Source organism: Diadema antillarum, unplaced genomic scaffold (assembly GCF_040938485.1).
Source record: "Diadema antillarum isolate AM-2024a unplaced genomic scaffold, OU_Dant_1.0 seq00000701_RagTag, whole genome shotgun sequence".
In the NCBI taxonomy this organism is placed as follows: Eukaryota; Metazoa; Echinodermata; class Echinoidea; order Diadematoida; family Diadematidae; genus Diadema; species Diadema antillarum.
The window spans coordinates 460,028-475,208 of record NW_027271606.1 but is presented as its reverse complement, the minus strand read 5'-3'; the positions used below and the strand labels follow the sequence as shown (position 1 = coordinate 475,208).

At 40.0% G+C, this 15,181-nt stretch overlaps 2 protein-coding genes across 2 annotated transcripts in view; both read left to right on the top strand.

Annotated features, from left to right (window-relative positions):
• Window positions 1-9,844: 9,844 nt before the first annotated feature.
• LOC139737732 (RUN domain-containing protein 1-like) overlaps window positions 9,845-15,181 on the top strand; it is a 29,293-nt gene continuing 23,956 nt past the window's right edge. Inside the window, exon 1 of the mRNA XM_071648409.1 lies at window positions 9,845-9,977. The gene's annotated coding sequence lies outside the window, so the exon portion shown is untranslated. The remainder of the gene's footprint in view (window positions 9,978-15,181) is intronic.
• Window positions 13,277-14,242, top strand: LOC139737723 (uncharacterized). Its single transcript, XM_071648398.1, has one exon. It carries the CDS (start codon window positions 13,277-13,279, stop codon window positions 14,240-14,242), a length of 966 nt encoding a protein of 321 aa, XP_071504499.1.

Genomic DNA, 15,181 nt, shown 5'->3' with positions numbered 1-15,181 from the left:
TTGAAAATTATGTAGTCACTCTTAAATCTCTATACATCGTACAAGATATCACCATTTTATCAAACTATTATATCTGGGACCTGTTTTATGAAGAGTTAAAATTGTGTAAGCTGATTTCAACTGTATGTCTATGGCAGCCTGTGTGCTAAGGAAATTTAAAATCGATTTTATATTTTGATAAAACGGGTCCCTGTAATTCTTATAACTGTCAATTGAAAGGGTATCAATGTTATAGCATACACAGTACAAATATAGATCCGGTGACTAAAAGATTTGCCCAGTTTAACTATTATTTCGAAAGTAAAGACAATGAATCGAGAGGAAGTCATTATCATACTCAACCTGCGGATTGAAAGATTTTAACCATCTGATCATGTCCTTCTGAACATACTAACCTTCTCATATATATAGTCAAAATATATTCTTGTGGAATTTAGGTTTCCTACAAGAACGTTTTTTTTCGCAAAGAAACATTATTACATAATAATAGTAATTTATGCACGGAAGATCTTTCATGGTCCTTTGGTCCTTGGATATTCTACGACAAGATAATGCACTGTACTCTGTATAATTGTATTACTACATAAGATACAATGTTCACACATTATTGACATAATGTTTCACATTTTGTTTAATGGGTGATCTTGTCACGTCACTGTTTACAAACAGGGGTGACATAACATCACCTCTCCCTGTTTCCGGAAAAAAACACGTCATTTTTAAAGTCTAAACTGAAGAATCTATTCCAGCAACTTTGTGAATGCCAATGTGTGACATGGATGGGAGCTGGGCTCCTTTGAATATTACTACATATAAATGGTGCTATATAAATGTTGTTTCATCACCAATCATCACTGAATGTATGTCGTATGCAGCACATTGCACCAAATAAAAAAAAAATAGAGTCAGGACATCTCCCCGTGTAATTCAGTATTTCCCAAAACGAATTATCCTTTCAGGAAAGTGCAATGAAAATGTTCAAAGCACAATCGTTTCTTTGCAAATGAATTTATTGTCTGCTTCAATAACTTACAATCAAGCATTCCGAGCCTTGAATGTTGTCTTCTGTCTGAAAAAAAAAAATGTCTTTCAAAAATAACAACATCCCACTCCTCACACCACATGCAGGTTGACATTTAACACACAATGCATGCTCACACTATTATAGTCGTTGTGTTTCACGTCCGTTTAAAGAGTGATCTTGGGACGTCATTTTAGTACGAACAGGGGCGATATTATCACAATGTTGCCCTGTAAAGAACATGTGTCTGTCGTTGTTCCGTCACCTTTATGCTAATAACTTTCAATCCGTTTTGTTACTGCGACGTGTTATTTTCTTTTTGTTACTCTTTACATCGTTTTGCTTCTGTAAATATCAAATTCAAAAAGTGATTTCCTTATCTTATCGTTCACTATTGTAGCGAGGTACTGTCGATGCTCCATGACTACGAGCGGATAGAAGGCTTTGCTGTAAAGTTGCAGACAAACATGCTGTAATAAAATGTGTATTTCAGTTATCACACTTTTATCTATGAATCTGAAATATGCAACGCACATTCAACATTCTGAATAAAACTGGCATTTTTTTTATGAACATACAAAGTTTATGCAGTATAACTTGTAAAGAATAATCGTGTGTTGTTTGGCTTCAAAGTGAGTTGCGATGTGCACGGAATTCCAGGATATTGGATTTTCCTGCCCCCCCTCCCCCTCCTTGGGTAAAGTCCGCTTGAACCCTGCAGGATGTCGGCCGCAATCCTATCCTGACAGTAAACGTAAATCAACATGTCAGTGTTTTTGTTTTGTCATCAATGACAAAATATTTATAAAGATTACATCGTACGAATTTGAGGAGCCAAAAAAAATCATCAACCAAACAAACTGAAACTGAAATCAAAGTAGGCCTACCGTACGATCCTGAACCATCATTGACATTAACTAGCACAACATGTTAATATTCAAACTGCCTATATATTGTTTTCAGCAAAAAAAGTCTGTCAACACTACAAGTAAAAGATCGATCAAGCAAGCCCGAATCAGTATAAACGGTAATGGAGTTCCTGTTTTTGTAACCCTCATAGGTCATCTGTGCAATTAATCTTGTAACATAATCTCTTGACCCGGTTTATCTAACATTCTTTCAGCCAAAAAATTGCAATGGTGTCTTAGGGTGGTGGTGATGGCAATACTGTTCAGAATGATTGTTGTAATCATTCGTTTCACCCATCGTACTCTAGGATAGCAAATGGTAATGAACAATCAAAACTATCTAATGAATATAGCTACAATGATTATGACTGTTAGAATTGGCTTTTTTTTTTTCGTTTCTCACAAGTTTCCGTTCTCCAGCGCCTCCTCCACCACCACGTTGGTTATCATAGGTTCGTTATTTCGAAGGTTCTTAATTCGAAAAATGAAATTAGGTTCTTTATTTCGAAGGTTTGTTAATCTAAGAATTAAATAAGGTCCACTATTCCGAATGTTCATAAAATCAAAAATGAAAAAGTTCGCTATTTTCGAAGGGTCCTTAATCCGATAAGGTAATATCCGGTTCGTAATTCCTAAGCTCTGCTACTCTAATGTTGATATCATGCTTGTTTGTATGTTGTTGTTGTTGTTTTTTTTTCATTAATTTCGGACAAGCGAACATTATTTCATTTTCGGACGATCGAACCTTCGGAATAGTGAAAGCCCCATCGCACATGAAGTGCAACATGGCTTTAACAATGTCATGTCATCTACTCATCATCTGTAACTGATAGAGACCCCTCCCCCTCGAACTGGTCAACACGGATATAGCATCCCCATGCATTCGTGTATATTCGATGTTTGAGTGAGCGTATAATAGAACCTGAGGTGTTTATGGACAAACATGTTGAAAATACTAAAAAAGTTATCTGTTCATAATAAAATGAGTGTTGTTCAATTCTATTTTCAGTAACATGAAAAGTTATAGGCCTATAATATGTTTTTAAGTTGAACGTTCAAATAGATCGAATTAGACGATACCCCCCCCCCCCGAAAAATGGTAAACGTGGCATCATAGAATAAAACAAAGAAAGATAAAAAGATAGAAAGAAACCAAAGAAAAACACAAACAAAACACAAACAACTACCCGCAAATGAAAGTGAAAGTTTTTATGCATAATAATGGATAATGCACGTGTTTTCACGACACGGTCATAGTCGCATAGACGTATATGTAAATAATGTAAAGAAATTATCTTGTTTTAAAGGATATAGTAGAAATTTTGGACATGTTTGTATCTATGAGCAGTAATGACTTTGAAGTGAGAACTTTGCTGTTGCTCAATGGGATCTCCAATGGCATATTTCTTTACAATATCTTGAGGTAAAACTCGTATATGACAACTATAGGGTTATGGGTGATGGCAGCAAAATCTGATTTTCCCAGATGATTTCTGTGACAATACTTCCTTTAACAAAAACAGGTGAATCTTAACATTTCCATTGAGCTTCTTTATTTCAATCAAATTCTTCTGTTCTGTTAGTTTATTTTGTACTGTGTGTTTATTCAAGTGGGTTCTGAACAAGGAGTTCACGCTTTTAGGTTTTTATTCCATCGATGTTTGACCGACAGACCGACTTGGAAAAACATGCAGTGACGTATGATAGGGCCTACTGTTATGATATATGACATACATGTCATATAGATAAAGGATGTAGTGAGAGTATAGCTACAGTGCTACCGAGGACTTCTGAAACGCCCTTGACACGACATTAGACTTTCCCATTATGGCATTAGAGAGGCGGCCTCGGGGTTGTACCGGAACTGCGCAGAGGAAGAGAGCACTGATTACTATTATATAGTCGTGAACCGAATGTTACACGGTCACTTGTTTTTGTCTCTCTCTAGTCTCTCACTGTGTTTCTAACATCTAAATTCTTCTTCTTTTTGTTTGTTTTTTCGTTTGTTTGGTGTTTGTTTGTGGTTTTTTTTTTCAGGCGATTCGGGTCGTGTTTTCAACCGACCAATATTTCAACAGTATAATTATCTTGTACGAACTCTAGAAAGCTGGCCACAACCAGCATAAAATAGTGCACACGTATTATGCATGCGTTAAGGCCGTGTCACACCATTCCGGGCAAGCTACGCGGGCTTGTGGCGAGGAGGTAGTTTCCAGCACGTAGAAGATTTTCAGCGGGCGAACAAGAATGTTTGCAATTTTCATTCATGCCTTGTTATACCGCACGGGGGAACTTCTGCGGCTTGACTTGCGGGGAAACAAATTTACTCCCCGGAGCTCTCCGCAGTTGGTCCGCACCTGACAGTATCTAGCGCGTATACTAGTAGTTGCCCGGAGGTGCTCACGCAAGTACGATTTATAACCGCAGCCAAGTTTTGAGCATGACCAAAACTTTTTCCGGGTGTGTCGTGGGAATGCTCGTAGAGGTCCACGCAGAACGCCAGTAGGAGACCCTTAGCGGCAGTACTTCCCAGGCAGTTCCCACGCAGGTACTTCGCAGTCCCGTATGTAGCCAAGATGATGAAATTCTGTGAGATTTCAGCCATTCCATTAGAGGAATTCCTTCACTGAGTTGTCAGCCCCCACGCGACTGGTACAAAGGTCACACAGGGTATACTCTCAAGTATAACGCGTCCAGCAAGTAAGACACATGCGCTGACTCGCACAAATCCTTTTCCGCCCTCAGGAATGTCCGGTGTGCCAGAAAATCCCTACACGTACCAAGCCCGAGTAGCTTGCCCGGAAAGGTGTGACAGGCCCTATTATAAACATGGTTGCGGGTAAAATAATATGCGTGCGCACCTCCGGGCGACTACTTTTGAGATACATGCTAGGTACTGTCATGTGCGGATCATCTACGGGGACCTCCGGGTAGTCAACATTGTTCTTTGCAAGTCGCACGCAAGGCTGGTGTGACACGGCCTTTAATCGCATTGCGTGACCGTGCACGATTCTCAATGACATGAATATTATAGAGAGCTCCGTTGTACGTTTTGATACAAAGGCTGAGTATAGCAGCAGGGGCTGAAATGGTTATTTTAAAGCAGAACGGTTTCCAGCTCATGAGTGATGGGTTTATTTATTTATATTTATTTATTTAGTTGTTTTGTTTCAGTAGGGTAGATCTGTCAGTGGCTAAACACTGTTATTCTCAGAGGCCCTACACATACACGTATACAATACCGTACATCACAAACATTGTAGACACATCAAAAAAAATAATATACTACACTTATATACAATTACGGTACACTTACAACATGGCCAGATAATTGAGTATTGCGGAGGTGGAAGTATATACATAAATGAGTTCATCTTTAACATTGCAATTCACTGAGAAGTATAATGTGATGGGATATAATTGAGAATGATTGAAAAAATATATCTGAGTTACAGCACATATATATATTGCATAATCCATAATTCCTCATTTCACATCATTATTATACTATGATAGGACCTTTAAAAACAGGCAAACTGAATAAACACAAATAACCTATAAAACTCAACAATGATGACCGATCCCTGAATTACGTCGACCAAAAACATAACTGTATTTACTGTATACACCAAAGCATTGTCTCCTCATCTACTAGTAATCTACATAATTTTAACTAGCTGCAACCGATACATAACCGAAGAGAAAAATACCAGCTCGTAAGTTATTTTGCCCTACATATTTTACCCATGTGGTGATTTTAGTTGTATTGTATCTGAATGTGATATATATTCAATTTTTTTTTTTATATTCCACTAGAACTTAAAATAGTTTGCCCATGGTTGTGTTTCCGCCTACCATTTTCCAAGAAGAAAAAGAATGCCTTAAGAATATTTGTTTTTTAAAATTCCAGTGTGGTAAAGTGTTGGTTATCATTATGATGGTTATCATTATGATGGTTATATGCACTAACACCACTTTCACAACACTCTCTATACAAACAAAGCATCTGCGTTTAACTATAATGCATTATAATTATCAGGAAAAATATGCGCATTAAGACACTACACATTACGAAACAATTAATGTCTATTCCCTATATGTAACTTGAAGAGATCTTCACTGTACAGTATAGAACCCACACTCATTAGAGGAAAGGTAACGAAACAACGCTATTTATATAGTTATAAATATTTCCTTTTTACTCTTTAGCACACATTACGTTTTTAAAACACAACTTAGACGACTTCGAGTAAAAAATTAAGTTTTCCCTTGTTTCAAAGGCCTGTAATTTCACGGGAAGCCGTGTAAGCATAGTGACTCTCATTATTTTTACACAGTAAACAATAAATAAAATCTTATAAACGTTGAATGCGGAATGATTTTGTCACAAACTTTTTCATGAAACGGCGGACTCAACTCTTCATCTCTTGAGCAGTGTTTATCACCCTCAATTCAAATTAAATGACCAACATGCAAGAGAAATGACATTGTGCCCTTCAAACTAATCACTCCGAGAAGATGAAAATATGAGTAGACTGCAGCTGCAGTGTATCGAGAAAGACGTCTGATGGACATCAGGATGGAGTCTATAGAACACGAGGTCTTCGGACAACTTCCGTTTTCCTAGAAAGCTAACCTCTCTTCCAAGTCTTCTTGTAAACAAAGCTCAAACCATGACAGAATGGGATGACAGATTGGGAGAGAATCCCTTCTCCAACCAAAACAGGCTATGAGAATCAGAGGAAACGTGACGGGGCTTAGGTCCTTCAGTTTAGGCAGAATTATCGTCAATTTCTTCTATACTTCTTATTTCATTTCATTTCATTAACTGTTTTCATTAGAAGCAAAGAATATAAGTGCGATAAAAAAATATTTACTCATACTTTGAATATATCAAAATTGTAGCATAATCACACAACAGGTTGTAAAGCCAAGATTCATGATGTTTACAATAAATAATGTTGAAAATGGAGGGGTAGCTAAAAAAACAGGCTTGTACATGCATTCCCCTCAAACCTATGTGTCCTAAACACAACTGTTCATTATGATGAAAAAATTATCATCATTTATACTGAGCAAGTAAGACATATAACATATATATAGCTTATTTGTGTTTTTATGTGGTGCATAAAAGAGTGCCATAGGATACAGTTCGTTATCCCGAAGGTTTGTTAATCCGAAAATGAAGTAAGGTTCGTTATCGTTCCATCACAGCATTATACACTGGGAAGAAAAGACAAACAACGAAAAATGAGCAAGCTATAGTCTTTCTATAGACCCAAGAAAATTACGTTATTGTGTAATGTATACGCTGTGGACAGACGTATTCTCTTTATCATACTATTTGTACAGGAATCGAATCTCTGTGACAAAGATTATCAGATAAAGAGTCGCATGTAATTGCCGTCTTGTTTTCCTATATAAATCAGTATAACTTACCGCGGTTACATTGTCATAACGATCAAGAATATTGTCATCTTGTAGGATAAGAGCGATAACCTCACAACCATTCACATCATTCAGATTGATTTTCACTTGTTTATTATGTTCATATGGCTTTGTAGTGATCCGTAATACCCATTTAGCGACGATGACTTTTTAAAAAAGGGACTGAGTATCAGTAATGACGCGTACACAGAAAAGAGAACAATGCCGAACAATAATAAGAGTGAAGACAGACGTTTCATCTTAAAATGACATTCCAAACCATGTTCGAGATTGTTGAAAAAAACAAACAAACAAACACCGAAAGTAAATCCGGAGACTAGAATGACAGTGGTTATCAAATCGGTGTCGCTGCCAAAAAAAAAAACAACAACTCAAAAAACCAAAAAAAAAAAAAACAAACAAACAAACAAAAAAACCCTAACAAAACACTGAAATTGGCATGGTAATGATGTCATTAACAAATCTCCCAGTAAACTGCAAAGTTTCTCTCTATAAAAAAACAATATGTCCAATGCATCAATAATCATTTTATACTATTGGAATAGCATTTAGTGGCTAAATATTGTCGACTTTTAAAAATGACTTTACATCGCTATCTAATGGCAAAATCTGATAGGGCCTACGTTTATTTTATGCCGTTTTGTTTCTGCTGATATGACACTAGTTATCCTACAAGTATAAAATACGGCTTACCTGCACTGATGTTGCATGTAGTCCGTCTGAGCAAAAGCAAACTTTGTGGCGAAGTTTCCTTTATAGGCCTATACATTAAACTTTGTGGCGAAGTTTCCTTTATAGGCCTATACATTAAACTTTGTGGCGAAGTTTCCTTTATAGGCCTATACATTAAACTTTGTGGCGAAGTTTCCTTTATAGGCCTATACATTAAACTTTGTGGCGAAGTTTCCTTTATAGGCCTATACATTAAACTTTGTGGCGAAGTTTTCTTTATAGGCCTATACATTCGCATTGAGTGAATGCTTCATTATTAGTTATGTAACACTGACAATTCGTTGGAAAGTTTTTAAAGTTTCGGTGCCATTGTCGATATGTATAAGAAGGTGAACAGCTTGTGGTGTCATGGTATCACCAACTAAAGACAATAGGGGTCTTTAGCCTATATAGAGAGAATTCCTCACCATTATTGAATTTTTATATAGCATTATGAAAGAGAAATTGACTTCCCTTTTTCGGAAAACAGAGAAGCCATATATATAGGCTTACATACGCATGCATACGTATTTATGTGCGTTTTTCATAAAGATAATTATTTTATGCTCTTTATTTTTCTTTATGATTGCTCAGCTGTAATGTCGATTATCTGCACGAAATGCAGTCTTTATTCATTAAGCGATGGTGGCATCAAATTTTAACAATACCACTTTCGAACAGACTGTCCGATTTTTCTCAAACTTCAGTGATCTTCATGCATGTTCCATTACTAGTCACCCATTGTTGCATTCACTCAATACACAAAATAAGTCATGTTATTTGGGAATTTTCCCCTTTTCTTTGATTTTTATAGCTTATATTTTTCATCCACAGATAAACAAATATACAAACCAACAAAGGAAGGAGTATTACAAACGATTTACAGGTCTTAAAGGGATGGTATAGGCCTATTGGTTGAGGTGAGAATTGGGCGTTAACTTTTTGTAAGATACCAAGAAACCACTTATGAAATAATACAGAGCATGCAATTTTAAGAGGAATTCAAAGTTTACTTGATGAAAATCCGTTTTGGAATGCCTGAGACATCCAGAAACTGTACAAAGTAAAACAAAGCAAAAAAGTGGTAATATGGGTCCCACCTTTCCTCTGTTTTGCATATCTCAGCCATTTCAAAACCAGTTTTCATCAAATAAACATGTAATTCCAAGAGGAATTACATGCTCTTTCACATTTCATAAGAGGTTTCTCATTGTCTCACCCAAAAATTAATGTTAGAAACCAAAACTATACGATCCCTTTTGTTTACTTATAGTAATGTCAAGTCGAACGACTCGGGTACCTGAAAGAGAATGACCGCCATTATTGGGCGATTTTACTGTAGAGTATAACTACTTTTAAAATACTCAGTACCAGCTACATATTTCTTTTGTGCTTGTAAATATATCTAAATAAGCTGTATTATAATGTAAATAACACACTCAGTCTGCAAGAATCTTCAGCTAATTGATGGAGGCAGACTTAACCAGAAGAAGAGGAAGAAAAACATTCTTTGAATTTACACTGATCAACACAGCACAGGCTAGATCAGCGTCCGCGATCCTGTGACGTCCCACAACCACCGCACCGGTCTGCTGTCTCGGTTTCAGAGCCTTCGCGTTTCCGGCATACAGCGCCAGCTGGGTTGTTGTTTTGGGTACAGCATGTGCACGCACAGAGGGTCGGTAGGGAACATTACAGTACATGTACATGTATGCCATACTACGTTACACTGCATCACAGCCCAGTCAGTATGAGCACGGATCGCGTATAGACTTTCGTGGGAATTGACCGCCACTGCGTGGACAAGTGACCATATTTCTTATCTTTGGTCAGCCCTCAGACGCCGTCTGTAGACAAGGGAGGCCAAATTACAAATATCATGATGTATGGTATGTGGGAATTCCGTTATATGGTTTTTTTATGTGCTATGCGCTTGTGAATTATAGGCTAAATAGTAAAGAAACCACCTCATCTTGCACTACGTCGAATTCACAATCCTTCGGCTGTGCTGTGCGTGTGGTTAGCTAATACAAGTGGTTCTTCAGCATGCGATGTGTACAAACAAACGCTGTAAATAAAGCTGCTTTTCGAGTGTAATGCGCTTGTGGAGTATAGTTCAGCGGCCAAAATGAATGCCAGGAAATCTAAATGTCAAATGTGAAAACTCGCGTATGTGTTAATATTTGTGAAACGGTAATGCAGGTCGTGTGGAATGCTGTGATGAGTGTGTAAAAAAAAGGAAGACCATCTAGAATCTACATGTAATCAGGGCAGGGCAGTGCCTACTGTCAGACTATCTATCTATAACTGATCTAGATTGCTAGTGTCAGCTGTATTCGATAAAGTTTCTATTATTATTTCTGTTTTTGAGTGTTAATTTAAGATGTAGTAACACTAACAGTAATTTATTAAAGGGACTGTACAGTACTGGTTGAGGTAGGAATTCATGTTTTGAACATTCCTAAGTGAGATAATGAAAAGCCTCTTATGAAATATGAAAGAGCATGTAATTTTAAGAAGGATTCAACGTTTATTTGATGAAAATTGGTTTTCAAATGGGCAAAATCGTGAAATAGGCCCCACCGCAGTGCGCGTGCACCCGTGCGTTAGCAAGCAAGGTTAGGTTAGGGTTAGGGTTTAGGGTTAGGTAGGGTTATATTTATGGTTAAATTGGCCATTAAATTAGTCAAGGGACATTAGGGAGTCCTTCCGAGAACAAAAAGTAGAAGACCAAAGAAAAAAACGGGAGAAAGGGAGGACGAAAGATGCTATGACTGTGGAAATCGGCCCCACCGCCGTATGCATCTCGCGTAAACGCCGTTTGGTGGGGCCGCATTCACGAGTATTATACTGTGGAAGAAAGCCCCACCGCCGTGCTTATCTACCGATGAACGCCACACGGTGGGGCTGAATTCACAAGTATAAACAGGCGAGCCGCCGTAGTATTTGTACGGACACGCAGTGGTGGGGCCTATTTCACGAGTATGCCTTCAAATGGCTGAGATATCCAAAAAAGTGCTAATAATAAAAGGCGACATGCCCCAACTTTATTCGGATCTCTTTGTTTCACCTTGTTTTTGGATATCTCAGCCATTTCAAAACCGATTTTCATCGAATAAACTTTTGATACCCCTTAGAACTGCATGCTCTTTGACATCTCATAGAGTGGTTTCTGAATATCTCGCAAAATGTTAAAAGCTAAATCTACACCTCGACCAGAACTGTACACACCCTTTAAATACACTAAACAGTATGGTTGGGTGTCTAATACAATTGTAACAATGCTAGTTATACTGTACATCGACATCCTAGATTCCTAATATTAATGTTCTTCTGTCATTAACGTTAGTTCTAGCTAACACTCTGCTCAGTTAGTTCTATCAAATTATAAACTTAACGTTAAAGGAATCGTATAGTTTTGGTTGAGACCTAACTTCAGATTTCTAACATTTTGGGGTGAGAAAACTCTTTTGAAATATGAAAAAGTGTAATTCCAAGAGGAATTCAATGTTTTGTAGCAGCACGTACCCCGTTAGTCTGACTATAAGTCACCGGCCGAGAGAGGGAGCTATTTCAATCGGTATTATATAATCATGTTACTCTCTCCGGACGCTCCCCGATGGCAAAAGAAGAATCAAAAGAGCTAATTTTTGCTGACCAGTCCTTTGACCACGGTTATGTAAAAAGGTACACGTAGGCTTATCCCATAATACCTGCCACGTAGCCCCCTTTCCCTAACATTAACCGTGGACATAGCTTTTTCTCTCACTCTGGCTCCTCAACCTCCAAAGGAGATGGACATAGACCATCGCTCTCCTGCGTCCGATACAAAAGGGAGATGTAATATTATACTTTACAGAGTCAAGTCCATCCCGTATTGAGTCAGTTTTACATTGTACTATAATTCTTGGAGTTCATACAATACACCACATCGGTGAGGTGCATGTTTCAAGCAACATTAATTCTAAATAGTTGTGGAACAATTACTACGAAGATGAGATGCCTTCCTGTCATATTTGCGGACGCTGCATGAGGCTTGCATCAAAGCTCATCATCTCGCATCTCCTCCCATCGACAACCCCGTCGTCAATGACTAAGGATGAACTTCATCTATGTCCAGCTCACCACGAATTAGCGTAAATTTATTGTGAATCTCCAAGTGGGATCGCATCCTTAACAATCGATGTCAACGCTATTGATGTGAGTGCCGGGCGACGACGAGGCGGCGAACACCGGTCCCGTTCCAGACAGTACGTGTACACGTCAGCATCTCGACCCGGAGCTCATCGTGGCAGTGCGCACTGCAGTTCGCGATCGCGATCGAGGTCCCCTTGGAGAGTGACGTGGCCGCTATTTCACCCTGGAAGCGACTAGCTGACTAGGGACTCTGTTCGGACTGTCGCGGTGGTTCGTAACTTATGCACCCTTTTATATGTATTACCGCTCCTAATAATTATAACCACATGTATGTCCCCTCAATTTCAAGACCTCCTTTTAAACGTTTTGACCAAATATAATTTGGTGTGATTGCTCATGGAGAGTCGTAAATAACCAATACCCTGATTGATTCATATTCTGGGGGAAATGCCCTATAATTATCACCTGCGTGTGATATAATGAGGTACACGACAATAAAGCGTGTACAATATTGAAACCTTAAATATTCTGTTGTCAACGCCCATTATTACAATTAGTAATTGTCGAGTGGAGTCATAACTCAAGGCGTTGGAATATGGCTGTGTGACGAGAGTGTGTTTGGTGTGTAGTTTGTTACACAACAAAAATAATATCTTGCCACATTAACACGCCCCGAGGCCTACCTTCCAACAAAGTGGTGACCCCGACGTGATCTTAAAGAGGTGTGATTCCACTCCATTAAACTCATGACTTTATAATACCCATGTTGTAGCTGACAACCACACACGCACCTAGTGTGAACCATACTATCTGAGCATATTCTTGCTACTATATAGGCTCATACCACATAGGTTGGCAATTTTGTGTTTTGCTTACGTAATATGTATGTTGCTGTCTGTTAAGTTTGCAAATTATTCTCGATTGTTTGTGGGCCTAATAGTTCGTATTCAGTAGCAAATTGCTGCGGCAGTGACCGATACCACATAACACTCCGGTCAGGACCTTGCGCCCTCGTTAGGCGATTTTATTCTTGCGTGAAGAGATTGTAACCATGGCTACCGAAAGTGCGGAGCAAACTCTATCCCCAGCGGCCTTGCCTGCAAAAGAGCCCGAGCAACGCTCACTCATAGGCACAGTTTCTATCAAATTGCCCCCATTTTGGGCAAACGACCCTCAAATTTGGTTCGCACAAGCGGAGGCACAGTTTAGCACGCGCGGCATTTCTAAAGAGGAGACAAAATACGCCTATGTTATCACCGCATTGTCACCCGAAGTGGCGCAGGATGTGCGTGACTTGATTGTTAACCCACCTTCTGCCAACCAATATACCAAACTGAAACAAACTCTCATAGCACGAATGTCCGAATCTGAACAGCGCCGCGTTAAGCGACTCCTAACTGAGGAGGAACTCGGCGATCGTAAACCTTCTCAGCTGCTGCGGAGAATGGAACAGCTGGTAGGCGATCAAACGCTAGAAAAGGGTATTCTGAAGCAGCTGTTTCTGCAAAGACTCCCCCAAAATGTCAGACTAATCTTAGCATCTACTTCTGACGCCCTAACTTTGCAGGAGTTGGCCGAGCTCGCGGATCGGATCGTTGATGCCCACGTACCGGGTGTCAATACAATGACAGCTAGCCCTCCGATAATAGCACCAGTAAGCAGTAGTGGGGGAAATTCGAGAGGGGTTACGCCTCCAGCGACGTTGGCACAGCTAACGAGCGAGCTTGCCGAAGTAAAGCGTGCGTTGATTGATCTGACGTTTAGCGTCAAAAAGATGCAGCAGCGGGGACGTAGTCGCAGTCGTAGCACGGCAGGCAGGGGCGCTAAGACCCCCTCGCAACACAACGGCCAGCACGGCCAGCAAAGCCAAGGAGCGAACGCTGCGGCGGCAGCGTCAAGTGATCAGCCCGGAGCTAATACACAGCAGCTATGCTTTTACCACTACCGATTTGGTGCAAACGCACATCGATGCACTCAACCTTGTTCGTACAAGGGAAACGACGTGACCAGCGGGTAGGCGCGACGACCCCGACTGGTTCCCATAGCAACAGTCGCCTCTTCTACGTCACTGACAACAATACGCAACAACAATTTTTGATTGACACTGGTGCCGCAGTGTCGGTGTTCCCACCCGGCAAACATGAGCGAAAGTATCCATCCTCTTATTACTTGCGAGCCGCAAACAGCTCCCAAATAGCCACATATGGCCAACGTTCATTAACATTAGATTTGGGTTTGCGCCGTAATTTTAGATGGGTTTTCATAATTGCCGATGTGGCTACACCGATACTCGGTGCCGATTTCTTGCATCACTTCCACTTTTTGGTCGATGTCCAACAACGACGACTGATAGACACAGTAACAAACTTGCATGTCACAGGACAGACTGCGGTTAACGTCGGACTCAACCCCGTCGGCTTACATATGACAGCCGACGATGACAACGACCCATACCGATGCATGCTTACGACCGACTTCAGTGACATAACCAAACCGGTATACAAAGAGAGCGACGTTCGACATAACATCACACACCATATCGAGACAAAGGGACCACCCGTTAGTGCACAACCACGACGACTGACAGCTGACCGACTAGCCGTGGCCAAACGCGAGTTCGAACACATGCTCGAGCTCGGCATTGTGCGGCCGTCCAACAGCCCGTGGTCGTCACCTTTACACATGGTGCCCAAACGCTCTGAAGGGGATTGGCGGCCGTGCGGAGACTATCGCGCCTTGAATAAGGCAACTATCCCCGACCGTTACCCCGTCCCTCACATTCAGGACTTCGCCTCGAATTTGTACGGCAAGCGCGTTTTCTCGAAAATAGACTTGGTAAGGGCGTATCATCAGATCCCCGTAGAGACTGATGACATTTGCAAAACTGCGATTAGCACACCATTTGGCCTATTCGAGTTTTTGCGTATGCCATTTGGGTTACGCAACGCAGCTCAGA

Excerpts from the sequence above, each read along its gene's own strand:
- LOC139737723 (XM_071648398.1), top strand. The coding sequence starts at position 13,277 with ATGGCTACCGAAAGTGCGGAGCAAACTCTATCCCCAGCGGCCTTGCCT.